This window comes from Pseudonaja textilis, chromosome 14 (genome assembly GCF_049901715.1).
Source record: "Pseudonaja textilis isolate UNSWEBS1 chromosome 14, rPseTex1.2, whole genome shotgun sequence".
Classification (NCBI taxonomy): Eukaryota; Metazoa; Chordata; class Lepidosauria; order Squamata; family Elapidae; genus Pseudonaja; species Pseudonaja textilis.
In genome coordinates, this window is record NC_142003.1 from 9,576,359 (window position 1) to 9,603,218 (window position 26,860).

The 26,860-nt window shown below is 45.7% G+C and overlaps 2 protein-coding genes across 3 annotated transcripts in view; both read right to left on the reverse strand.

Moving 5' to 3' along the window:
* Positions 1–4,820: 4,820 nt before the first annotated feature.
* Positions 4,821–15,389, reverse strand: NME4 (NME/NM23 nucleoside diphosphate kinase 4). Of its 2 annotated transcripts, XM_087912456.1 has the most exons (6): positions 15,254–15,389; positions 8,082–8,212; positions 7,500–7,601; positions 6,894–7,033; positions 5,926–6,038; positions 4,821–5,213 (listed from the first exon to the last, which is right to left on the reverse strand). In XM_087912456.1, the coding sequence occupies exons 1-6, from the start codon at positions 15,363–15,365 to the stop codon at positions 5,164–5,166; spliced, it is 648 nt and encodes a 215-aa protein (XP_087768582.1). In that variant the 5' UTR covers positions 15,366–15,389; the 3' UTR covers positions 4,821–5,163. The 2 variants fall into 2 exon arrangements, with proteins under 2 accessions (XP_087768582.1, XP_087768583.1); XM_087912457.1 differs by lacking the exon at positions 6,894–7,033.
* Positions 15,390–20,717: 5,328 nt separating this feature from the next.
* The window catches only part of XPO6 (exportin 6), a 60,110-nt gene continuing 53,967 nt past the window's right edge, over positions 20,718–26,860 (reverse strand). The window contains exons 21-24 of the mRNA XM_026704164.2: positions 25,855–26,016; positions 24,596–24,694; positions 23,350–23,580; positions 20,718–21,531 (exon numbers count right to left, since the gene is read on the reverse strand). Coding sequence (XP_026559949.1) covers positions 21,430–21,531; positions 23,350–23,580; positions 24,596–24,694; positions 25,855–26,016 — 594 coding nt within the window. The 3' untranslated portion in view covers positions 20,718–21,429. The remainder of the gene's footprint in view (positions 21,532–23,349; positions 23,581–24,595; positions 24,695–25,854; positions 26,017–26,860) is intronic.

Genomic DNA, 26,860 nt, shown 5'->3' on the forward strand with positions numbered 1-26,860 from the left:
GCGCACTGGGTTGAACCCCCAAAGCATGCCGGGAATGGTAGTTCCTTGTTTGGAAGACTAGGAGGCGCTCGGTTCAATGGGACATTCTAGGGTTGGTCGTTCTCTTGTTGGCAAAAGGGATGCTTTGGCTGGAATCCTATTGGGCAATCTCTTCATTGGACTTAATTTAAAAAAAAGGAATATTCATGTGAGTCTGTGCATCTTCTTTATTGCACAACTTTGCTTTTCTAGGCGGATGGTTTGCAAAAGGTACAAATTTGCTAATCTTTTTTCTATGGAGGTTCTCAAATCAACCAGGTCACGGCTGGCCCAAAAGGCAATTGGACTGTCTTGGTTTCAGTTCTGTCAGAGCGGAAGAAGCTTCTTGGATAAGAAGCGAAATGTTTTCAAGGGAAAAAAAAATAAGGGTCTTTTGGGAATGCACTTTTGAGTCCTTGGCCGTCAGGAGAACACCTTGGTATGGACAGAGAATTGCTCTACTCTTGGTTTTCGAACGCAGTCTGAGCTTTAGGAGGAGGAGGAGGAAAAGGAGGAGGAGGAGGAGGAGGAGAAGAGGAAGAAGAGGAGGAGGAGGAAAGAAGGAGGAGGAGGAGGAGGAGGAAGACGAAGAAGAGGAGGAGGGGGAGGGGGAGGAGGAGGAGGAGGAGGAGGAGAAGAAGAAGAAGAAGAAGAAGAAGAAGAAGAAGAAGAAGAAGAAGAAGAAGAAGAAGAAGAAGAAGAAGAAGAAGAAGAAGAAGAAGAAGAAGAAGAAGAAGAAGAAGAAGAAGAAGAAGAAGAAGAAGAAGAAGTCCTCTTGCTACACATTCTTCAGTTGCCAAGAAATCCCACTTAGTTACAACCGGGATCTGGAGGATTGCCTTCGGGAAGAAGAGGAGAGGAGAAGAAAAACAGGATTTGGGAGAAGAGGAGAATGCAGTTGGTTTGCAGTTCTATCTGTGACCAATGTTAAGCATTTTCTCAATGTTGTAACAATATCACCAAATCACCAACTGATTTGAGGTTTTACACCCAGATTAACAATAGATTACTGAAGTTTTGCATCCAGATTAACAATAGCCATTTTAATTAACATTGGATATTCGTGCGATATTAAAAATAAATTTTTAAAAAGACAGGATCCTGCATTATTTCAATAATGAATCACCGCTTATATACTTTTTAAAATGTGCCCAGGTGCAAGAAGAAGAAAGTATAGGAAGACAAAGTTCAGGTGCAAACAGGTAGCGTGAAAACCAGGACAACTGAAACAAGCTTTCAAAATGGAGGGTGTTTCACATGTAAGCAATTTGACCCAGATTCCACGCAGAAACCTTCATCTCAGGCTAGGACAAACATACCCACTCAGCAATCTCTTTCTATCTTGTCCCTATAGTGCTGCCTTAATCTTATTTGTGTATTATTTATTTGCTTTTTTATCCCACCTTTTTAACATTTTTTTAGATTATTTATCATTTTTATTAGATATTAGATTTACTATTGTATTTATTGTGAGATTAATAACTCAAACCGTACCCACAATGTATCCAAGAATTAGTTTCACATCATCCTTAGTGGTGTGAGTGATATTTCCCCCCCATCTTAATCCAGCAGAGCCCGCAGCTGTTTTGGTATGTGAAATCTTCACACTTTGCTTGAAGATCTTGCTGGTCACTTCAGAAGTGGTATTCAGCAGGTTCTGACCAATTCTGGAGAACCGGTAGTGGAAATGTTGAGTAGTTTGGAAAATGGGGAAATACCACTTCTGACTGGCCCCGCCAACCCCATCTCTTCTTTGCTTCCCGCTGAGTCCCAGCTGATCGGCTGGGTCTTCTTTGGTTGTCCTGCTTAGGAGAAGGGAGCTGGAAAGCAGGTTAGTGGGGTGGGGAGGGAATGGAGATTTTACAGTAACTTTCCCTGCCACGCCCACCAAGCCACGCCCACCAAGCCACACCCACAGAACTGGTAGTAAAAAAAAAATTGAATACCACCACTGGGCCACTTTCCCCACTCCTCCAAACCCCCAAAGCCCATCTGCTGGCTAAAGGATGAGTGGAGGATCCTGAACTCAAGACAAAGATCTGTGGTCTCCAAACATAGCAACTTTTAAGTGGAACAGCGGTGGGATTAAAAAAAAAAATTACTACTGGTTCTGTGCATGTGGCTTGGTGGGTGTGGCTTGGTGGGCATGGCAGGGGAAGGATACTGCAAAATGCAAAATCCCCATTCCCTCCCCACCTCACTAACCTGCTTTCCAGCTCTGTTCTCCTGTGCAGGGCAACCAAAGGTGACCCAGCCCATCAGCTGGGACTCAATGGGAGGCAGAGAATAGGTGGGGGTGGGGCCAGTCAGAGGTGGGATTTGCTGGTTCTCCAAACGACTCAAAGTTTCTACTACCGGTTCTCCAGAACTGGACTCAGAACCTGCTGAATACTACCTGCCCAGCAGCCTTCATCACAAAGCTTGACCCACGCAGTGGATGTTAGGTATCATATAAACAATCCAGCCAAAGTGGCTGACTGGGGAAATCTGGGTTGAAGTCCGGAAGTCTTAAAGTTTGGAGATCCTTAACAAAGATGAACAGCGATAAAGCAAGACTTTTTTTTTTTTTAGTAAAAAATCTTACATCTTGAATTGGATGCTCTATAGCGGAAGAAGATGGTTTCATCTTACAAAACATTTTAAAAGGGGCATTTAATGGGATTTCCTTCTTCAGGATGTGTGGGGATTTTGTGCATGTTGGTTCAAACCAGTCCCCTTTCCTCCAATGTTCTCTCACGGGGCACAATTGCAAACCAGCCGTTTGTTACCATCTCTGTCTTTTTTCTCTTTTAGTGGTTTTCATGTGACCCTCTCGTATATGAATAGCACGGGATGCAAGTTTTCATCTCAAGCTTTTTTTTTTTTTCTTTAAGGGCTTTCTTCCGTTTATAATTTTTCTCCTGCAGGACACGGAATTTAAGTCTGACCAATGCAAATGTCTGCACCAACTGTGTAAACGGAGCCCTTACTTACCCCATTCTCCCCTCTGGTGAGGAAGCTAAATTAAATTAACGTGGCCCATAATTTTTAACCTCTGGAAGGCCTGATTTGGGTTGCGGTTTTTTTTTTCCCCTATGTGACCTCAGGTAAGTAAAGCTGTTGGAAGAGAGACGGTCTTCTGGAATGTGACTTTTGCCCCTTGTGACTCAAACAGAAGACAGCAATGTAACACATCTGTTTGATGGTTTGTGGTACCTAACATCTGGGTCAGGTGTTGAGGTGAATCTATGCAATGCATTGTCAGCGTAGCACTGTTTTCTCTGCTTATTTGCTTTGCTTTTATGAGTTTAAAACATGGGGGTCTTCTGTATTTTATTTATTTTATTTTTATTTAGATGTTTTTAATCCCACCTATTACTTTATAAATAACTTAAGATGCTGAAGATGTCTAAGATCTTACTCCTTCCAACTCCTGTTTTCCCCATAACAACAACTCTGTGAAGTGGATTGGACTGAGAGAAAGGCACTGGCCCAAAGTACCCAGCTGGCTTTTAGGTCTAAGGTGGAACTAGAACTCCCAGTCTCCTGCTGATTGACAAGTCACCCTGCTGGCTTTCATGCCTAAGGCAATACTAGAACTCACCACCTCCTAGTTTCTAGCCTGGAACCTTAACCACTAGGCCAAATATAGTGTATCTTTCTAGATACAGTATATTTAGTGCTGTAGTACCAGCTGTATTTATGGCTGTCCAAGAGGCTGTGAAACTGATTAGACCCGGTTTTCGGGGAAACTGATTGTGAAACTGACAAGAGAATAAGAACCACGGAAAAGAGAGACGGCTAAATCTGTTTCCAGCAGGAACTGATAAGTAGAAAAGGTCTGATTGAAAACAAACCCTCACTAAATCTAATTCAGAGGATAACAGAATTGTGCTCTGCTGGAAAGAAAGAAAGAAAGGAAGGAAGGAAGGAAGGAAGGAAGGAAGGAAGGAAGGAAGGAAGGAAGGAAGGAAAGAGAAAGAAGAGAGAAAGGAAAGAGAAGGGAGAAAGGAAAGAGAAAGAAAAGAGAAAGGAGAGAAAAGAAGGAAGGAAAATAAAAGGGTGGTAGGAAAGAAAGGAAGGAAGGAAGGAAGGAAAGAAAGAAAGAGAAAGAAGAGAGAAAGGAAAGAGAAGGGAGAAAGGAAAGAGAAAGAAAAGAGAAAGGAGAGAAAAGAAGGAAGGAAAATAAAAGGGTGGTAGGAAAGAAAGAAAGAAAGAAGGGAGGGAGGGAGGGAGGAGGAAAGAGAAAGAAGAGAGAAAGGAAAGAGAAGGGAGAAAGGAAAGAGAAAGAAAAGAGAAAGGAGAGAAAAGAAGGAAGGAAAATAAAAGGGTGGTAAGAAAGAAAGAAAGAAAGAAAGAAAGAAAGAAAGAAAGAAAGAAAGAAAGAAAGAAAGAAAGAAAAGGGAGGTAGGGAGGGAAGGAAGAAAGGAAAAGAATGCAGTTAAAGTATTAATATCATTCTTCTTTTGAATTAAAAACAGCCATTCAAATACTTTCTTCCTGCATCTCAATAAATATCCCTGAGGCACATGCCCCTTTCCCAAACTCCACTTCTTCTAGAGAGCGGTGAATAAGAATTAAGGAAAAAAACAACTTTTTCTTATCCTGGCAGCCCAAATAAGTCAAGACGGCCCTTCCATCCACTCACAATGATGGCAGAAGAAATGAAATATTGTGTGTGTGTGTGTGTGTGTGTGTGTGTGTGTGTGTGTGTGCGTGTGTGTGTGTGTGTACTGCAGTGTTGCAACACCAGCAGGCTCCAAGTGAAGGCAAAATGAGGCCTTCCCAAGAATCCCAACACAATGTTAGAAATACCCGAAAAATAAAATTAGCTTCTTTTTAATGAATATCCCATGAAGAAGAACTGTACTCCGAAAATAACAGCACGGTCCTGGACAGCTGGCAAAACGGGCATTTGGGGAGAGGCCTGGCACAGTTTCCTGCCTTGAGCAAAGTCTTGGTATGTGGTTCGCCTCCTCTCAAGACCACTGAGATTTAAACCTGTGATGCCCAGGCTGAAAACACCCGATCCTCCAGAAAGGCAACGAGGGAGCCGAGGTAGTAGATCCCATGTCCGGAAATGGGAGAGGCCACATCACGGTTCGTACATGACCTTGTGATCACAACAATCCCAGCTGATCAGCTCGTTGCTGCGAAACCAAAGACTTATTTCTCTCTGCGCCGTCTCCACCGAGTCACTGGCATGGACGACATTCCTGTTTGTAAGGAAAAAAAAGGGCCAGAGAACATTCCGTTTGGTGAGGGCATCATCACCAAAAGCTAAGGAGGATGGGACCAGGTCAGAACTTGGATGGGAGACTGAGATGGGACACCCCAAAATCCTACTTGGATACAGCCATGAAGTTTCTTGACAAGGTTTTTCAGAAGTGGTTTGCCGCTGTCTCCTTCCTAGGGCTGATAAGGAGTGACTGGCTCAAGGTTACCCAGCTGTCTTTGTGCCTAAGGTGGGACTAGAACTCACCGTCTCCTGGTGATTGGCCCAAAGGCACCCAGCTGGCTTTCATGCCTAAGGAGAAACTAGAACTCACTGTCTCCTGGTGATTGGTCCAAAGGCACCCAGCTGGCTTTCATGCCTAAGGAGAAACTAGAACTCACTATTTCCTGGTGATTGGTCCAAAGTCACCCAGCTGGCTTTCATGCCTAAGGAGAAACTAGAACTCACTATCTCCTGGTGATTGGTCCAAAGACACCCAGCTGGCTTTCATGCCTAAGGAGAAACTAGAACTCACTATCTCCTGGTGATTGGCCCAAAGTCACTCAGCTGGCTTTCATCTCAAGTGGGACTAGAACTCACAGTCTCCTAGTTTCTAGCCTGGTGCCTTAATGAGGACACCAAACTAGCTCTTATTTGAACACAGAAGCCCCCAATCAGACATTTTGCGCTCTGGATCACCACTCATCTTGTACCTGCTAACATGGACACTGAAATCACCGCGGACAGTGCCTGGCTTGGCTTCAGCCGGGTTGGTCTCTCCCACCATGGCCCTGGAAGTCTTGACAACGTTGTAACCTTCCCACACCTACAGGGTGTATAGGAGGGAAAAGGGTAAAGCTGTGCAATTTGACAAACATCAGAAAGAGAAACAGCACTGCTGGGTGGAATTTAAGCTGCAGAAAGGGCACTACGTATGTAATCTATTTTGTTTATGGCTGTAGTTTTCTTTCTTTAACTTTATTACAGCCACCCACTCCTATAGACTGTGCTCTACCTAAGTCTGCCTTCACACAACAGGCAAAAGTGGGTTGACAACAGCTGGATTCCTACAACATATGTGAGTCAAATAATCCACATGATGGCATAAGGTGACGATCTAGATCTTGAAGTACTAAGACAAGGGGCCTGTTTCCACCCTACACTGAGCCACAATCTACCCAGTTCCATTTGCCTAGCGTATGAGAACATCTAGTTGCGAGAAATGTAACCACTTTGGATGTCTTTAATGCAAACACCATGATACTATATTATGGCTTGGCTTGTAGTTGGCTTGTAGATCCAGGTCAACAACTATTGTGAAGTCACATATCATATATCTATCTTTCTTTTTTCTTTTTTTCTGTTTTAATTTAGTTTGCATTATTTCTTATTATTAACCTTAAAACATATACATGCATACATACATAGAGATTGTATATGCAAGGACTCACTCTCTCACACACTCTATCTATCTATCTATCTATCTATCTATCTATCTATCTATCTATCTATCTATCCATCTATCATCTGTTTATCATCTGTCTGTCTGATTGTCTATCTAGCAAGAGCAAGAGCACATAGACTAAGTATGTACCGCTTCACAGTGCTTTCCAGCCCTCTCTAAGCTGTTTATAGAGTCAGCCTCTTGCCCCCCAACAATCTGGGTCCTCATTTTACCCACCTCAGAAGGATGGAAGGCTGAGTCAACCTGGAGCTGGTCAGGATCGAATTGCTGAATGTCTGGCAGTCAGCAGTCAGCAGAAGTAGCCTGCAGTACTGCACTCTAACCACTGCACCATCATGGGTCTTTCTATCTATGATCTATCAATCAATTTATCAATATATCATTATCTATTTCTGTCTATCAATCTATCTATCTATCTATCTATCTATCTATCTATCTATCTATCTATCATATCTCTTTATATCTATCTATCTACCTATCTATCTATCCATCCATCCATCCATCCATCCATCCATCCATCTACCTATATCATTCTCTCTCTATCTTCCATCCATCCATCCATTGTTTTGTGTGTGTGTCAGAGACAGAGACAGTGAGAGAGAGAGAGAGAGAGAGAGAAGAGAGACAGAGACAGTGTGTGTGTGTGTGTGTGTGTGTGTGAGAGAGAGAGAGAGAGAGAGAGAGAGAGAGAGAGAGAAGAGGAGAGGGAGAGAGAAGAGAGAGAAGGGAAAGAGGGAGACAGTTTACTCCTGAAATCAAACTGGACATTCTAACCCCCTCCAGTATAGAAAACAACAGGACCAGTATAGAAAATCCCTTTACCATGGCAACGACAGGCCCAGAAGTCATGTACTGAAGCAGATCGTGGTAAAACGGCTTCCGGCGCAGCTCGTGGTAATGTTCAGCCAGGATCCCTTCGGTGGCCTGCAAAGAAAGGAACACCACTTTTGGATTTTGTGCTCAGAATTCGAAAAAAACAAAACCAAACCTTGAAATTCTAATTGTAGGTTGGGATGATTAGAATCATTTTGCTGTTTTAGAGATGGCTCGGAAGATCTAGAAATGTAAAAGCAAAAGGTTGAGACTGTAATTCTTTTTTTTGCATTCTATTGCACTGAAAAAAGTCGGACGTTTTTTAACCTCTCTTTTTTGGCACTTTTCTTTCAGTCTTTTTCACTTAGCTTTTGTTTGTACCTGAATTTTACTTTAGAATAAACTTTCATCAAACGAACCACCTCCCCAAAATAAAAATAAAATTAAAATTGGTCATGCTCCGCCCTTCCTGTGAAAGTGGCACTCCTGATTTCTTACCTCTTCCTGCAGAACAGGTGAGGGCATCAAAGCTACAGGTTTTAATGGATGGAATTTCATACAAACAAGTCTCAGTTATCCCCAGATGCTCACCTGGAGTAACTTGAGCCCCACCAGTTTAAATCCCCGTTTCTCGAAACGTTGGATGACGTCTCCCACCAACCTCCTCTGGACTCCATCCGGCTTCACTGCGATCAGCGTGCGCTCCTGCAGCTCAGATACGCCTGCCAAGCAAAGAAAGATGCCAACTCGTAAATCATTCCTATGCCTGCTTCCGAGTTGCCATTAGAAGAGGGGAGGGTGAGGCCTGAGGGAGCAGTGCAGCTGATGAAGGCCAGAAGCAAATTCCATGCTTATCTTTGTGGAGATTGTAGCCTAGGCTACTGGATCTTCTGCCCGCCCCCCATCAAAAATCCTTAATTGGAGAGTGTGATTGATGACACTCAGCCTGTGAATGTCCTTTGTTGGAGAATCTGATTTATGACACGCTCAGGAGAGTGGCGGGGGAAACAGGATCATAGGTGATAGTAAATTACGTATCTCAGAGCTGGCTTCATAGGGTTAGTGCCTGACATGTTACTCCTAATAAATCTTTTGAATTCTTTTGAAGCTTGGCTCGAGGCTCATGATTTAATCAGGGCAATCGCCGGAACCCTGACAAAAGAGCTGCAGATTGGCACCAGTCTACCCCAAACAGGTGATCCTAATACACCCAGCTGGTGGTACTGGAACCCAACCTGAGAAGACCACCAATGATTTCTGGGTGATTTAGAGGTGACAAAAGGCTTTTTTTTTTTTTTGCAAGGAGTGTGTGAGATGACCCGGAGTATAACACAAACGTAACAAAATCCAAAACATAAATAAATGTCCTTTAATAACTCCAATTTGGCCCCGCTGTTCAATAATTTTCAGTTGGAGATAAAACATACTCAAAAATAGTTTTCAAAAGAAAGCAATACAATCCGAACTTAATGAGCAGATAGAGGTGAAATAAAAAAACCAAAAAAACCCCACCACCCTACAATGAAGGAAATTCCACAACGGACCAAGATAAGTAATTGCCAACTTCAAGGAGATAACAAAGCACAGTCTATTGGAAGGATGCCAACCAAGATAACTTCAGCCCAAAATAAAACACACTTTGCTTCTAGCAATGCTGTGTTTTAACCGTCTCTCTTATATACTATTCTCCCCAGCTGAACCAATGAGGGGGATCATGGCCGCTTCCTCTCTCATAAGCCAAGTTGTTTCCTTCTCCGTTCCTCCCTGCGTGCCCTAGGATGGAGAAGGGATGGGCCTGGTTCTTCCTCTGACTGCCCAGCCAGCCTCTGCCCTTCCCCAGCCTCCTCCACAACCTCCGGAGCCATACCTCCACTACCTGTCGGTTGTTCCTCCTCTCCCTCAGAATATGACTCTACCAAGGGCATGACAGTGCATTTGAACTGCGGAACTCCCTGCCACAAGATGGCAACAAACCACCTGATTCGGGAAGAAACTTTGATGAATTGGTGGAAGGTTTCTCGTCACGGCAGACAGCCATTGCTATTATTATTAAATCTACCTATGGAGCAAAGAATCCGTCACAATTGGTTAGCAAATCAGCAAAGCTGGCTGGGGAATTCTGGGAGCTGAAGTCCACCAGCCTTAAAGTTGGAGACTCCTGTTAAAGGTAATCTTCGACTTTTGGCCACAATTGAGACCAGAATTTCTGTGGCTAAGCAAGGCGGTTTGTTAAGTGAATCAGACAATTGTTAAGCGAATCTAACTTCCTTTATCAACTTTGCATGTCGGAAGCCGGCTGGAAAGGTGGCAAACGGTGATCCCATAACTGTGGTCATGCCTCAACAGTCATAAGCGCAAGAGCCAGAGATGGTATTCAGCAGGTTCTGACCAGTTCTGGAGAACCAGTAGCAGAAATTTTGAATAGTTTGGAGAACCTCTGACCAGAAATTTTACAGTATCTTTCCCCTGCCACGCCCACAGAACTGGTAGTAAAAAAATTTGAACCACATCACTGGCAAGAACCAGTTGTTAAGCCACTTTTTCACTCTCCAGTGGTCGCTAAACAAATGTCTATAAGTCAAGGACCATCTATAATTTATCCATTTGTCCTATTTATATTGTTTCCGGCGACTGTTGGTGTGGTTCCAGGAATACAGGGCTGAATTGATCTTTGAAGAGATCCAGCACAGCTGTTTTGTTTAGCCCTCCGTGGCCTCATTAATTTAGCAGGCATTTGCTTTTGTAAAAAAAAAAGGAAAGGAAAGTCAATGCTTACACCAGCAAACAAGATGCTAGACCTCAGCATTCTTGGCCAAGGCAAGGGGGCTCCCCTGCGTGGAAAATGGCAAGAGATTTGGAAGCTGACCCCAAAGGTGCTATTATTTCAAAAGGCAACTGGACTTTCTTGTTTTTCCTTGAAGATGTTTCGCTTCTCATCCAAGAAGCTTCTTCAATTCTGAAGGACTAAAGAAGCTTCTTGGATGAGAAGCAAAACGTCTTCAAGGAAAAACAAGAAAGTCCAGTTGCCTTTTGAAAAACAAAAAAAACAACCTTTAGGACAATCGTGGCCTGGATGACTGAGAATCTCCATAGATATTTGGAAGTTGAGCTGTTTTGTGACCTTGAACACCAGTTCTAGATTAAAACCGGTATTTCCCAACCTAGTTGGCAGCTTTAAACATGTGTGGACTTCAGCTCCCAGAATTCCCCACCAAGCACAGAATTGAAGCCTACATAATCTTAAAGCTGCCGAGGCTGAGAAACATTGATTAAAGCAATCCGATTCGGTGCGAATTTCACAGGCATTGCTTTCTCATCCCTCCCGTGTTTTTGCTTTTCGGGATCCCGTACTTCCTTGTCTTCCTAAAGAAAGGACTGACTCAGCCTCACAACCCCTGAATTTCGAGGAGCTGGGGGGAAAAAAATACCCTGCTTGCTTTTGGAAATCCTGGGGGATCAAATTGCCAAACATTAAATCCAGACGATCCCACTTTTATGGCTCTCTTGAGTCTTTGAGCGCAGCAAAGGTAGGCTGGATGGACTCCAAAGCACACGGCCTGATTCCTGGTGACTAATTTGCTCTTTGGCGGTTGCCGGCAAAGACACCTGGCAAGGTGAAATAGTGTGTCTCTGCAAGCAGTGGGGCTACCCAGCCTTTGCTCTCTCTCTCTCTCTCTCTCTCTCTCTCTCTCTCTCTCTCTCTCTCGTGTGTGTGTGTGTGTGTGTGTGTGTGTGTGTGTGTGTGTGTGTGCGTGCCATTCTCCAGGGAGTTGCACCTGTTTCTATAGCTACTGTTCCAGATCAGCACATGGTAAAATGTCTGGGAAAAAAAAAGTCCCTTAAGGGGAATACAGCAGGAAGAAAGAAAAGTTGGATTTGGTCCATGAGTGGGATCTTGGGGTGCAACAGATGTCATGTGCTAGAACTCATTAATAAGACCCAGTTGGAAAGGTGACCACCAGGGTCACCTATTTGATTTGATTTAGAAGCCTTCCCGGCTCCAAAATTATTCTAGGTGACTTACTTAATTTAAAAAAAAATACATTTTTTTCCCCAGATTCAGAAGTAGGGGGGCTTTGAACGCTACACTATTTTAATATCATTGACCCAAGTCAAAACCAAACAAGGGTCTTAACAGAACGTGTGAACTAAGCCAGACATAGTTGCATGGCTTCAGGGTTGTGGGCTGGGTGAGCCCAAGGGCTAGGAGTTGTAATCCATGGCCAGTGACTGTATATTGTACACAATTGGTCCTTTATTCAGTGATTCACAGTGAAGCAAAAATGCTTTCATTCATGAAGTCCATCCGTATTTTGTCAAGAGATACTAGGTCCAATTTAGCAGTGTTTTTGAGTTGGCTAAACCATCATATATTCTCCTTCCTTGCCTCCCCTGACAGCTATCCTAGAAGCATCCGGGTCCTTCTCAATATGTAAGAACCAACCTCCAAATCCAGTACTCTGTGGAAATAGAGTGATTCCCTAGAAAACATGGCTCAGATGTCTTCTTAATGAGCAAAATATAGCAATAGCACCTAAACTTCTATACCGCTTTACGGTGCTTTGCAGCCCTCTCTAAGCAGTTTACAGAGTCAGCCTTTTGCCCCCAACAATCTGGGTCCTCAGAAGAATGGAAGGCTGAGTCGACCTTGAGCCTGGTGGGATTTGATCTGCCAAATTGCAGGCAGCCAGCTGTCAGCAGAAGTAGCCTGCAGTACTGCACTCTAGACACAGCACCACTGGGACAATGTTTTGAAGTTCCCAACTGAGTTTATTCTTATCGCCAGCCATAAGAAAATACTGTATTATAGAGATTTCACCCCTCCTGTTTGGCCTTTCAAAACTTGCCTTTTCAAGATTCTCCAACTTCCCCACATCTATACAAGACATGTTGCATCCAATCACGTCAAAGCACAATCCTAAACTCATCTTCCAAGGTGATCCATCTCATCACTGATCAGGAACATCTTATTGCTGGCTAGTCAGAGGCAGCACCAGGGACCTTAAAGAACCTTAATGAGTGGGAAGAACTTTTCAACCATGTAGAATGGGGGTGCCCGACCTTGGCAACTTTAAGACTTGTGGACCCCAACTCCCAGAATTTCCTATCAGGGGAATTCTGGGAATTGAAATCCACAAGTCTTATAATTGCCAAGGTTGGACAACCCTGATGTAGGATGTTGACCTTAAAGTACCTATTCTTGAAGCCCTTCTATGGAAAGATGGCTAATGACCGTTGACTTCAGCAATGTTGACATGAAAATTGCAAGACCATGAAATCTCACAGTCCAGCTTGACTTGGAACTTTTTCTGTCCTGGTTTCACTACTGCAAAGTGATCATTTATGAGTATCAACGTAAGTCAACATCTTAAGAAGTGACGTCTAGTCAACTGCATCTTTCTTCAAGCCTTATTTCTCTAGGGCTCAGCTAGCAGGACTCTTAATGAACAAATGACCAATTAGCTGTTTTTCATAGAAAGGATCATAATTCAACCGGAGAGCAATTGGTTTGGATAAAGAAGATCTCCAATGTTAATATTCAGCACTGACTTGATCAAAAGGGATTTGGGATAATTAATGCCTGAGAACTTGAGAACAACTGGTAGTTCATGACTGAACTACTTCACCCTGAACTAGTCCAATTCACTAGTTCTAACTAATGCGAATTCGTTCACACATACACAGCACAAAAGCATGGTTTATTTTAAGTAAGCATAGTTGAAACACCAGGTTTCATACAGCTATAATCTTATCTAACTATCCACATGATGACTTAACCCAAGGGGTGAATTCAGCTATTATCTGACAAACCTTTTGTATGGCAAACCTTTTGTATTTCAGGGGATTTTCCCGGTCTCCAATTTAAAACTTCCTAAATGTTGGCTTAAGAAGTGAGGCAACAATAGCATGATTGAAGAGGATGGACAACCGCAGCCTCATTCTACAGAACTGACATTGTCCAATATTGCTGAAAATTACTTGTTGGGCTCGAACGGGGTTCTCTTTAAAAGAACAGCTCTCATTCTTTAGGATGTTTTAAAATTAAAATGTGAATTCTATCCATTCTCAGCTTTGTAGAGGTGAAAAAGAGTTGAAGTGGTTGACCAAGGCCCCCTAACAATGTTGAAGTCATCAATGAAAAAAAGAAAAAGAAAGAAACTGAGAACTAATTGCCTAGTCAGTTCCCAAGACTTTGGAAAAAAAAGCAGTGAAAAGCATAAAGCTATATGCTCCAAACTTTTTTTGCCCCTCCTTTTCCCAGTGGTATTAACTTCCTGGAGATGGTGTATAAGTCTGGAAAGCAAAGAAGACAGATGCTGAATATTATTTGAAAGGCAGGGAAGCAGAACGAAAAAGGACGAGGCTGGGAAGAAGACAAGACCAAGTTCAACGTCATGTTAAGCTATGTTGAAATGTGTAGCTGAATGGCATCATGTAAACCACAGTTCACAGCTCAGTGCGTACGGTAAACCCAGGCAACTTACTCAACAAGCTGTTATTAAACAAACTTGGGGGGGTTTAGCCGCCCGGATTTTACTTGGGAATCGTACCCGGCAGGATCCAAGTTTAACCAAAATAAATAAATTGCAGCATTGCAAAGATATCAGAAAGAACGCAAGAAGACGATTAAAGGAGGGGATCTTTAATCAGAGTGGTGTTTTTACAAACTTGGCAAGATGGACGGACTTCAACTCCCAGAATTCCCCAGCCAAAATGCATGTAGGCTGGTGGGGGATTCTGGGAGTTGAAGTTCACACTTCTTAAACTTGCTGAGGGTGAGACGTACTAAATGAGAGGAATAAGGAGATTGGTTGTGATTGTGTCTGTGATTTCTCTCCCTTGGGTTGAAGCTGAGGAGGCTCAGGCTGGCTAAGGCTTGAATATGGAGACCACCAGGAGATCCCGGCTTTACTAGCTAAAAGGCAGAGTAATTGGCAAAAGATCCCAGAGGAAGCCTTCAAACAGCACAACCAGCAAAACTTGCTTTGGAAGCACCATCTGGACTTGCGGGGCAACAATCCAGGTAGGCTGATGCCACCCTGAATTTGGCAGCCTGTTCAGACTGCAAAGTACGGTGATTGTGTCTGTAAGGCTGCAGTTGAGGAACCTGGAATCCAACACAAAGGTTCATCGGTGCTAGGGCTGGCCCTATAAAACAGGCCTGTGGAATGACCAACTTTCGCAATCAACCTTCGCTCAACCTGGCCTGTCTCTAGAGACGGCCTTCAACTTGGAGAAAAGAGGGCCTCCTCTCCCCAGAAAGTGATCCCTCAGCAATGCCCGGCTCACCTGCACCTGCTCTGGAACAGGGATGTCCATAAGACTTGGGGGGGGGGTGTTTCAACTCCCAGAATCCCCCACGCTGACTGTGGAATTCTGGGAGTTGAAGTCCCCAAGTCTTCAAAGTTGCCGAGTTTGGAGCCCCTTGCTCTGTCTGGAGGATGGGAAAGCAAAAGCTCCCCCAAAAGACCGCGAGGCCATCTAAACTGCCCCCCTCTCCGCCATCCCCGAAGGAACCTCTGCCAGATGTGCCCGGCCGAAGTTTCCTTCCAAGGAGGCGCCCCCACACCCAGGGATGCCCATCTGCCTGGAGCGCAGCAGCGCTGCCTTTCGCCTCCTTTGCGCCCTGGGCGAGCAGCCTTTGGAGAGAGAGAGAGAGAGAGGCAAGGAGGGAGGAAAGCGCTTGCTTGTTTCCCTCCGAGACCCCATCACCCCCCTCGGCCGCCCCCCTCGGCCCGAAGCTCCCCCTTTCACTCACTCACCCGAGCCGTACAGCCGCGCTCCGGGCAGGCGAAAGCAGGGCGCAGCGGCCAGCGGCCGGAGGCTCCCCAAACGCCAATATCCCCGCGCCAGGCAGCGCTGCAGCACCCCCATGCCTGCCTGCCTGCCTGCCGAGCCGGGCAAGGGGACCGCCGGGGTTTATAGCCTCGGGGGCCGCTGCTCCGGCTTCTGCAGCAGCCCCCTTGGCTCCACCCCAGGGCCGGAGGGAGGGAGGGCTGGACGGAAGGCTGGGGGCTTTCCTTAGAGACCGGCTAGCTGTCCGCCCAGCACTCCTCCTCCTCCTCTTCCTCCTCCTCCCTCCAGCGCAGCCGGAGCCAGGCGCGCTCCCGCGGGCTCTTGCGCCCCAGCCAGCCCGCGGGGTCGTAGCCAAGCACGGGCTTAACAACAACTTCTTTCCACGTGAAAGGAGTCTAGGACAGGTCCCCCGTTTGGGTCTCCCAAAGAAAGTCGCCGTTGAGAAGAGTGATGGCAAATGGGTTTTTCTCCATCAGACGGAAGAGTTGGAGGTGATGGATTAAGCAGAACTGCAGATGGTTATTAGGGGCCTCCCCCTCCCTCTTTAAAACAAAGGGTGACCCCAAGAAACAATCCATACGAACAGCAGTGACAGCATCGGCTGCACCAACCAAACGAAACAAACCACCAGATCTCCTTCCAGAATGTTTTTTTTCTCTCTATACAAAGCCACTAGATACCTTCTGGGAGCTCTGGGTAAAATAATCCATAGCTTATATTATTGGTTGGAAAATATAGCCATTGCTCTAGCCTAGTATGCAAAATTAGAATGATTTCTTCGGAGAGCTGAAAGGTTCCACCACCAAACTTGGAAAAAACACTAGACAGCTTTTCCTTTTATTAGCAGCTCCGGGACTTCCTTTATTTACCATCCTCATTTCCTCCATCCAAATCGTATCTCAGATTGAGACCTGTGCGGGACAAGAAGGTCTGTATGACACATAAATCTGCTGCCCTTTCGTCTTCCTAGTCTTTGGGCCCACCCGTAACTTCTGAATCTCCAAACGGGGTGTATCCATATTGTATTCAAAGTACAAGTGCTATCATATATAATCCAGGGGGTCTCCAAATTTGGCAACTTCTCCAACACTGGGGAATTCTGGGACTTGAAGTCCATAGGTCTTCAAGTTGCCAAGTTTGGAGACTTCTGATATAATCCAAGATATCTATGTCATATAGATTGGAGTAGCTGAAAGTTTCTTCATGGGCCCTTAAGGAATGTAGCATCGGATTAGTGAGACTAGTTCCTGAAAAGGTAGTTCTCAATTTAGGATCACAATTGGGACCAGAATATCTGTTGCTAAGCAAGTCAGCTGTTAAATGAGTCAATGAAGTTATTAGGTTATCTTTAGAAATAACTCAAGGCAACCAACATAAATAATACTACTTCCTACTATTCTTCCCACAACAACCTTGTAAGGCAGGTAGGGTGGAGAGAGAGGAACTGGTTAAAGTCACCCAACTGGCTTTCATACCTAAGGTGGAAGTAGAACTCAGTCTCCTGGTGACTGGCCCAAAGTTACCCAGCCAACTTTCATGCCCAAGACAAGACTAGAACCCAGAGTTTCCTGGATTCTAGGCTGATGCTTAAGACTCTCTCATAAGGGTTTTACCTGTCATTCACTGGAGGAAATTTCCTGCATCAAGCCAAATCATCTTCACCTTACCTTTCTAGACTAAAGTGCACACCTGATAGCTTTAATCCTCCATACAAGGGATAAGAATGAGCGGTTTAAGCACCAAAGCACTTAACGATCAAGAAGAAAAAGACGGTGCTATCTTATGTTGCAGCTCTGGGGGAATCAGCCATTGGGAGTGACACTTAAATTTCACTTACAAACTTTTTTGTAAAGTCTGTTGGAGGGAGAAGTGAGCAACTGGCCAAACCAAGAAGCCAGCCCAATGCAATTGGAGTCCCTCGTTGAGATGGGCAGTTATAGAAATCAAATTAATTAATTAATAAAATCTTGCCTATGCCAACCAACAATATCTACAAGAGGAACAATCCACCAGTCAAAATTTAGATGTCAATCAGACCTTAAATCACAAGGGTTCCCCCCCCCCCCGCAGGGCATTTCACTTTCTCCAAACCTGTCCCCTGAACCTGGCTCCCAATCTGGCGGTGACCCAAAGAGCTCAGTGTCAGAGTTCGTTGCTCTTAGCACAATGACCCAGAGAAAATATTAGCATTGCCATCAAGGGCATAGACTTTTCCCTCCCTCCGGGCATTAATGTCTGATGTGCTCTTCAATTCTCATACATAGTTCCAATCCGATGTTCTCTGCTTTCTCCAAAACTGCCACTTCCCCAAACTTCCTTCTTTTTTCTTTCTTTCCTTTCTCTCTTTACTTTTTCCTTTTTCTTCCTTCCTTCTTGCCTTTCTTTTCCCTTCCTTCTTTTTTTTAATCGTTCTTTTCTCTTCTTCCTTCCTTTCCTTTATCTTTTCCTTCCTTCCTTCCTTCCTTCCTTCCTTCCTTCCTTCCTTCCTTCCTTCCTTCCTTCCTTCCTTCCTTCCTTCCTCTTCCCTTTAGTCTCAGGTTCAGAACAACAGCTAAACCAACACAATGAAGGATAGGCCACAGAACCCTTATATTGAATCACTGAAACCATAAGTGCTGGAAGCTTTTACGAGTAAACTGAACAAATATTTGCTCTCCCCCAACACAGATGGGCTCTATCTACAAGGAAGACCACAGCCTCAATTTCTGGCTTTTTAAAACTCCCCAGATCTGTTGTTTCTGCTCATTTCCCCCCAATTATCCCAACTTTCAATGAAAGCCCGTCCTGGATATTGTTGACATACAAGTAGTTCTTGCGATGCAGATTCAAACTTCCCACCCGTCAAGCCCTCTAACAAAACTCGGGCGCTGGGCAACCATTTGCAGGGTCTTGGGGGTGGGTGGGTGTCACATGTCCCACTTTTTAGGATGGTTCTGCAGAAAACTGGCCCTCGCTTCCCATTTCTGGCAAAACTTCACCCACAGGGAGCCGCTGGCTTGCTTAACAAACTATGGTATTGAACGACCGCGGTGTGCGCTGAAAACCGCCACAAAAAAACCATCCCAAAACCGGATCGTTCACGTAACTGACCTGCTTTGCAAACGTCACAACCTACAACCACAATGGGCAGGCTTCATTATGGTCATTTGTCAAGCACTAAATGTGCAACTCGCTCTCACGGCCTACTGTTCTCCTTGCTTCATTTTTTCAGTCCATAACGAAAGCTAGGAGTCCAAAGCTAGGACGACAACATGCGGTTTTTCTCGATACTTGACCCGCTCCCAAATATCAGAAACACAACTGCTTTCATTTGGCTCCAAGATGCTTTCCAAATAAACCTGTGCCCTCGGTTGATCGATCCCGATGAAAAAAAAACATACGCACGGGGGTTAAACATGCAACCTGCAACCAGCCAGGCTTTTTCGCAAGCGGCCGATCCCATCCCCAGGCCAGGGACACAGGGGACGGGTTTGGGGCCAAAATCCAACTACAAGCATGGATCGAGATTCCACGTTTCAGCACCCACAAGTCGAAGAATAAGGCATGGAGGAAAAAAACAAACAAACCATGGGCCCAAAGGAGTCAAACGTCCAATCTGCCCAGATTGTCCAATCTGGAAACACAAATCACCAGCGAGAAAATCCAGAGCGCCAGAATTAAAAATAAACCCAGCAGCTGTTCTGACCAAGGCTTCCTGAGACCATAATCAAGCACGCACTTAGTTAAAACCCTTGTTTTATTTCAACGCTGGGAATTATGTGCATCCCCAGCCTGTAATGAATCCCAAACAGTCCCTCGAGATAAGCACCCACCTTTCTCTCTTTTGAATTGCTGCCAGTAACTAAAGTGCCAAATGAACTATAAAAAAAACAAAGTACAAAATCCACACAGAGCTTCAAGCTTTAATCCGAACAGAGCAAATGACTTTGCTTCCTGCAAAGGTTTATCTACCTTTGCACTTCCTTTATACCTTATGGGAAGGGCAATCACCTCCAAGCCTTACTCCTGAGTCGCCCCTTTTGTCTCAGCTGCTCTTGCCTTCTAGCAGCTGCGCACACACACATTGGGAAGAGGCTCCCCTGGGTCCTCTGCCTCGCTGCTGCCAGACTCCGGAGACTCCAAAGGCAGCACCCTACTCCCAGATGGTCCTGGCGCCATCTCCGCATCAGACGCAGGACCCTCATCCGAGTCTTCTCCAGACTCCCAGACTGGTCCCTGTTCTTCCCCACTGTCCGATTCCGCTGCCATCTGCACAAGCTGCCAGCGAACCACAACAGCAGCATTGAAAGCCCAGCAACTAGTCCATGGACCAAATTAATATGGCAGAGGGATTCAAGGATTGAAGCTGAACTATCCGTGGGTTCAGTTTATCCATTTTTTCACTAAATGGCCTTAAAGCATCTCACCCAGAGTCCATTCATCAGTTAGGAGAAACACAGCGGCAGTCTATCTCATTGGGCTATCATGAAGAAAAGCATGCCTTAAAAAAAAAACCAGTATAAAATAATGTATTATACAGGTAGTCCTTGACTTCTGACCACAACCAAGCCCAAAATTTCTGTCGCTAAGCGAGACATTCGTTCAGTGAGTTTTGCGCCATTTCAAGACCTTTCTTGCCATTGTTTTAACCACCAGTGCAGTGGTTAAGCTAGAAAATTTAAAAATTGGTGCAGCTATCAAGCTAGAAATATGGTTGTTAAGTGAATGTGGCTTCCCCGTTGACTTTGCTTCTCAGAAAATCACAAAAAGGGATCGTGTGATGCTGCAAACCGCCATAAATACGCGTCAATAGCCAAGCGCCTGAATTTTGATCACGTGACCCTAGGGATGCTGCAACGGTCGCCAGCGTGAAAGAGTCGCAAATCATTTTTTCCCCCAATGCCGTTTTAACTTTGGTCAAGGAACTGTTGTAAGTTGAGGACTACCCGTAGAGGCCGGATTCAAAGCTAATTGACTGATCATCCAGTCCAGTGATGGCTAACCTTTTCCACGTTGCGTGCCAAAAGTACGCTCGCGTGCCTGCACCCATGATGCAATGTGCATGCACGCAACCCCCCTGCACGCCTGTGCATGCACGCACGTCTTCCACACGTGTCTCCCGCTGTGCACGTGTGGCAGATACCCGACAATCAGGTGGCGGGCGGGGTGTGTGCGTGCGCCTGCAGAGTGGGGCTCTTCCAGGCGACCACTTTTGCGTGCCAGCCGAAGTGGCTCTGCATGGCACGTGAAAGCGGCCGCCTGGAAGAGCCCCACTGTGCTGGCGCACGCACACACACCCCGCCCGCCACCCATGCATGCCATAGGTTCGCCATCACAGATCTAGTCCAAGTCCTCTCGCAGGGCTTAATCATATATTTCACCAAGTAGAAGAAATATTTTGGGGATCGTCCAGGGATGGCATCCTTCGGAGAGAGAGAGAGGCGGCTTTCCCGTCCGTTTTAAAGCAACCAAGTAAGCTTTTTTATTTATTTATTTCCATTAAGCACATTTTAGTATCACAATGGAATGACAAGGACAATAAAAACAAAAACCATGGTTTTAGAAAATAATAATAATAAAAGAAACAGAAGTCAAGTCTGTTGGTCTCTCTCTCTCTCTCTCTTCCTCTGTGAATCTCCACCAAGGGCAGGGAAGGGTTCAAGGCATTGTAAAAACAGGACCAAGTGATTGGGGAAGGACCATCCTCTCAGCAACGGGGGAGGGAGGGCAGCAAGTGGAATGGCATGAAGGGTGGGGGGAAGAAAACCCCCTCAAGTAGACTTTGGTGTTTCTGCCTTGTGATGGCGGCACAAGACGAGTCACCGGAAACCTGTAGACTTGAATCGACGCCACAGTATTAAGACACAAAACGCCCAGCCGGGGGTGGGGGGTATGGTGGGAACGGCCGGTCTTCGAGTCCCCGGGGGAAGAAAGAGCTGCCTACTCAGCCGTGAGGTCGAGATGGGAGGAAAACGGAGGAAGGGGCACGGCCTCTGCCTTTCGTGCCCTGACCTGCACATGGGGTGGGGCGGGGCGGGGCTCTCTGCACTCCCGAAAGGGCTCGTCGAGATCGGAGGAACAGAGGCAGCGGCCAGGCCGGATCCCACTCCTTTGACGGGAGATCGAAACCGTTTTGAGTCCGTCCATCCATCGGTGGCGGCGGCTACAACTTCACAGTCCCCGGGGGCAAACTGTCGTTGCAGAGTCTGTAGTAGCGCAGGTCGTTGACCAGCCTGTGCACATTCTGGGTGAACGACGGCAGATCCTGGGAAGGAGGGAAGAAAACGGCAGAAGGAAGCGGGTTAGAGCCGGAGGAAGATCTTTGCTAGTTACGCTCTGGTCAGCTGGAAGCTCAAAAAGGCTGCTTACAATAGGAGCATTTCCCTGGTGCTCTCTGAGCTGGGTTGTTTTGCTGCAGATGTTTCATGACCCAACTTGGTAACGTTATCAGTGCTAAAAGGGAGTGGGGTTTGGAGGATGAGGAAGAGGAGGAGGAGGAGACGATGATCTGGGGTCCTTGGTACTCTCTGAGCTTGGTTGTTTTATTGCAGGAGTTTCATTACCCAACTAGCAAACCTCCTCAGTGCTAACTCAGCTGGGTAATAAAACATGTCTACAAGAAAACAACCCAGCTCAGAAACCTTCATTTCAACCCTGAGCTACAAATATTCTCCTTTTATTGATTTTTCCCCATCATTTTTTACGGCTCGGTTTATTCTCCAAACATATGGGAGTCCAGAAACTACCCTGTGAAACTTTGGGACGAAACAAATTGCAGATTCTATAAACAAATCCCTACATAATGGATTTCACACATCACACTTCCTCATCGCATGGGCTTCCTGGTTCTGGCTCAGCATGATAGGAGTAATCCAGCCCCTGGGCTTCGTAAACTTACTCTATGGAGTAAGTTTACACCATGAAAGTTTCATGGGTGTGAAGGCTTTGGTGGGAGAGAGGGCAGAGTGCGATGGAAAAGGCTCAGCTTTCAATAACATCTTATCTAATGGTGGGATTAAAATAAGTTAACATCTGGCTCTCTGGCCTAATGATTTCTTCTAACAACCAGTTCACCAAAGTGCTCAGGAAGTTAATAACCGGTTCTGTTGAACTGGTGTGAACCGTTTGAATTCCACCACTGATCTTATTGGAATGTAAGTGCATTTGGGAAAGTTACATTTACAAAATACAGCTCTAGTCTTACAAACACAATCGAGATGAACGTTTCTGCTGCTAAGCGAAACGTTTGCTATGTGAATTTTGCCCCGTTTTATGACCTCTCTGGCCACACTTGTTAAATGAATCGCTGCAGTTGTTAAAGGAGTAACGGCGTTGTTAACCTGGCTTTCCCGTTGGCTTTGTTTTTCTGTCACCAAAGGAGATCGCGTGACCTCAGGGCATTGCAACTGCTCTAAATATGAATCAGCTGCTAAACGCCTGGGATTTTGATCGTGTGAGCACGGGGATGCTGCAACGGTCGTGACGTGTAAAAAGGGGTCCTATGAAAACAGTCTTATTTTTTTTTTCGAGTTGTAATTCCCTTTGGTCACTAAATAGAATACTCTTTATTGGCCAAGTGTGATTGGACACACAAGGAAACTGTCCTGGTGCAAATGTCTTCAGTGTACATAACAGAAAAGACCAAGGATGATTGCCTGTAAAACCTTATAATAAAGAGGATTTCTTTTCTTTTTTTCCTTTTTTTGGACTTTACCAGCCTCCACTGAAAAGCAAATGAAAGTTTTCTCAATCGATTTTCTTGTTTTGCATTATTTGATGAAAAAGCCACCGAGCCAATGTAGAAATACACAAGCAAACAATTCAAAGTCCACGGTTCTGGGGAAAACGAGGTCTATTTTTATGATTCTTGGAAAATAAGCCACGGCCCACCTTCCCAGAATGCCTCCCAGGAAGAGGACCGCGTGGAAAAGAACATCCGCATGGCTTATTAAACTTCGAACGGTCGCCTAAGGGAACGGTCATAACCCGAGGACTAACTGTACTGCCCCACCGCCCCCCACCCCCAGGCGGGAGATAAAGGATACCACTGGCCCGCGCGGGGCCGCCCCAAACCCAAATTCACCCTGTCCATCTTGAAGTTCCTCCCGAGGACGTTTTTCTGGTTGGTGTCCAACCTGTCGCAGCCAGCTAAAAACCCCGGCAGGAAAGCCGAGTAGAAGCTGTCAAAGTCCACAGAGGCCATGTTGTAGATGGCGATGGCGATTTCCTCTTGCAAGAGGTTGTGGGATTTGTGGACCAGGACCTGAAGCAGCACATTCACAAACTGAAAGAGCATCGATGCCTGGAAGAGCTTCTGCGGGAAACGGGAAGCCAAAAAAAAAAAAGAAGCCAGGTGAAAACAGGAATCCACCCCACCCACCCCCCCAAAAAATCTACTGTTTCATTACAGGTCTGTAAGACATTCTCAGTCATCTGGGTCACAGTGTCTCAAAGATGCTTTTTTTGTCAGGAGGCAACTGGACTTTCTGGGATTTTTTTTCTTTGAAGATGTTTTGCTTCTCATCCAAGAAGCTTCTTCAGCTCGGACTGGATGGTGGGGAAGGGAAGGATTGATACTCCTTGCAGACAGCCGGTCATTTGCGTCCTTTTAGAGGGTCATTGAGGCCACTTGGAGGTTTGTCTGTGTCCTCGGGGTCACCTGAGTGGTGCAAATGGGTGTGGAGCTTTCTTGTGTTCAACACTGAAGGGACACAGGGCAGAGAACATCCTGCAGAAAGCACAGCTCCACAACACAGTCCTTTTCAGCAGTTCCACAATGTTTGTACTACCCAGGTTGTCCCTGAGGATGCAGGCAAACCTCCAAGTGGCCTCAATGACCCTCTCAAAGGATGCAAATGACCAGCTGTCTACAAGGAGTATAAATCCTTCCCTTCCCCACCATCCAGTCAGAAGGCTCCACACCCATTTGCACCACTCAGGTGACTCTGATGACAATGACACACCTCCAGGTGGCCTCAACGTCCCTCTAAAAGGATGCAAATGACCAGCTGTCCGCAAGGAGTATAAATCCTTCCATTCCCCCACCATCCACTCAGAGCTGAAGAAGCTTTTTGGATGAGAAGCAAAACATCTTCAAAGAAAAACAAGGAAGTCCAGTTGGCTCTTGAAAAAAACAAAAGCATCTTTCGGACAATCATTTCATTACAGATATATCTGCACTTTGCTGAGGAGTTTTTCAGAAGTGGCAGGCGTGCTAGGCTCTCGCCAAGCCAACAGTCCTTCCTACGCAGGCAGTTGTGGGGAAGAATATTTTATGTCGCCTGCAGGTTATTGACCCCCTCTGGCTTTCTGAATAAATCACCGCTCACCTTGTGGTACAATTTCTGCTTGGTGTTCAGAGTCTCCAGGTAGAACAGGTTCTGCTTGAACAGGTGTATGTCAGGTTGCAGGAAGGACTGGCCAAATGCCTAGGGAACAGAGACGTCTCAGAAGGGTGTGGCTGAGGCCCAGTGGGAAGAACTGATGGCACAGAGAGATACCCCGGGGGAACTAAATGTGGACTCACACTAAGGGAATGCTTCAGCCCGTCATGAGAACAGCGCACATTAAACCTCCGGAGCAAAGTTGGCCAGGGAATTCTGGGAGTTGAAGTCCACGTTTTAATTTAAGATAATGTGATGACCCGGGGTGTGGCACAAAGGCAACACAGTCAAATAAGCAACAAGAGTCCCTTTATTATCTCCAACTTTGTCCCCAATGTCCAGGTTACCTTCGGCTGGAGAAAAACTCTCCCAGGAACAGCCTTTAACTGGAGGAAATTCAGTCCAAAACCAGGTACATACAAACTGTAACTGAACATCCAAACAAACCAAGCTGAAGTAATTAATTGGACAGGGCAGGAGAAGGAATTTCAAACTTGAAAACACGGCAAAACTCACAGTTGGGAAGACGCCAGGAACACAGATAAGCCGCAACGATACCAGATAAAGTCACGATTTGCTCCCAACAACTTGCTGTACGCAGCTTCCTCTTTTATACACTGTGTTCCCAGCTACAGCTAATGAAGGGAATCAGGGCCCTTTCCTCCCCTGTAAGCCATGAAACTCACGTTGCTCCCTTCTCTGTTCCTCCCTGCGTGCCCTAGAATGAAGAGGGGGTGGGTCCGGGTCTTCCTCCGAATTCCCTCTCCCTTGCTCTACCTCTCCCCTGCTCTGCCCAGCCGGACTTTGCCCTTCCCCAGTTTCTTCCACAGCCAACGGAGCCACACTCCTACTCCCTGTCAGCTGTTCGGCTCCCCCCTCCAAGTCAGGGGCATGACAGTTAATTTTTATTGTCTTCTTTTACTGTGAGCAACTGGCCCACATTACAAATGAAATTCTCCTGCCTGATGCATCTCTCTAGCTGCAACCTGAGCCTTTGCCATTGGCTGTTATGATAAAACCAGACCGTCAAAGAACATGGTGGCCGGACACGACTGAAGATGACACCATCCAGAGTGCAGAACAACTCCAAAGAAGTAGTACAAGATCAGAACATGTGGAGAGAGACCTGGCCCACAGAATCGCCAAGAGTCAGACATGACTGAATGGACAGCACCACCACCATCATCATCATCATGGTATGATACCTGCATAATGGCACTGAACTGGGCTTCGTTCTCCATCTGCTCCTCAGCTACTCCTCTCTGGACGCTGGCCAGCACGTTGGACTTGAAGAAGTACCGCCAGTTGTGGTGCAAGATCCGAAAAAGCAGCTCGTAGAGTTCGGCTTTCACATCAGGAGAAGACCGCTGGGGGACAAGTAAAGCACATCGGGTTGGAATCAGGTTCTCCAGACTGGGCTGTTTGGGTCCAAGGCAGATGAAGAAACCCAAAGACAGCTTGCCAGAGAGGGATGCTCGCTGCAGGGCAGATGCCAACAGTGGCCAGGAAGTCCTTTAAAAGCCTCCCCCCTCTTAAGGGGTTGGGGTGAGAGGTGGGCTGGGGATGAGCTGCTCCTTCGATAAACGCAACGAACAAAATAAAACCAACCGATCAGCACATTGGATTTGTTGACTTCTGGTCTTTCTATTGCTGATTGTCAGCTCTAACAGGCGTGGAATTCGACTCCAGCCAGCATTCCAGTATCTTCCTGCCAGCCTGTTGCTACCTGCCAGACTTACTACGTAGACCAGACTAGGAAGTCAATTTCGTAGGAAGGACAAAGCTACTTTTATTGAGATGGGCTATTCGAAAGAGAATCTTGCAAGTCTTGAGTTCAGGGTTCCTGTGATTGCCCTAATTAAATCACGAGCCTCGAGCCGAGCTTCAAAAGAAACCCAAAGATTTATATTAGGAGCAACATGTCCGGCATTAACCTGTATGAAGCCAACTCTGGCATACATAATTTACAGTCACCTGTGACCTTATTTCCCCGCCTCCCCTCTGGGGATCTCATAAATCAGATTCTCCAATGAAATGAATAAATAAAAATAAGTATTTATGAAATAAATAAATCGGATTCTCCACTGAAGCACGTTCACGGGCTGGGTGTCATCAATCACATTCTCCAATTAAGGATTTGTGAGCGCAGAAGATCCAGTAACTTAGTTACAATCTTTTTTAGATAAGTTTTGGAAGGTACTTCTGGTTTTA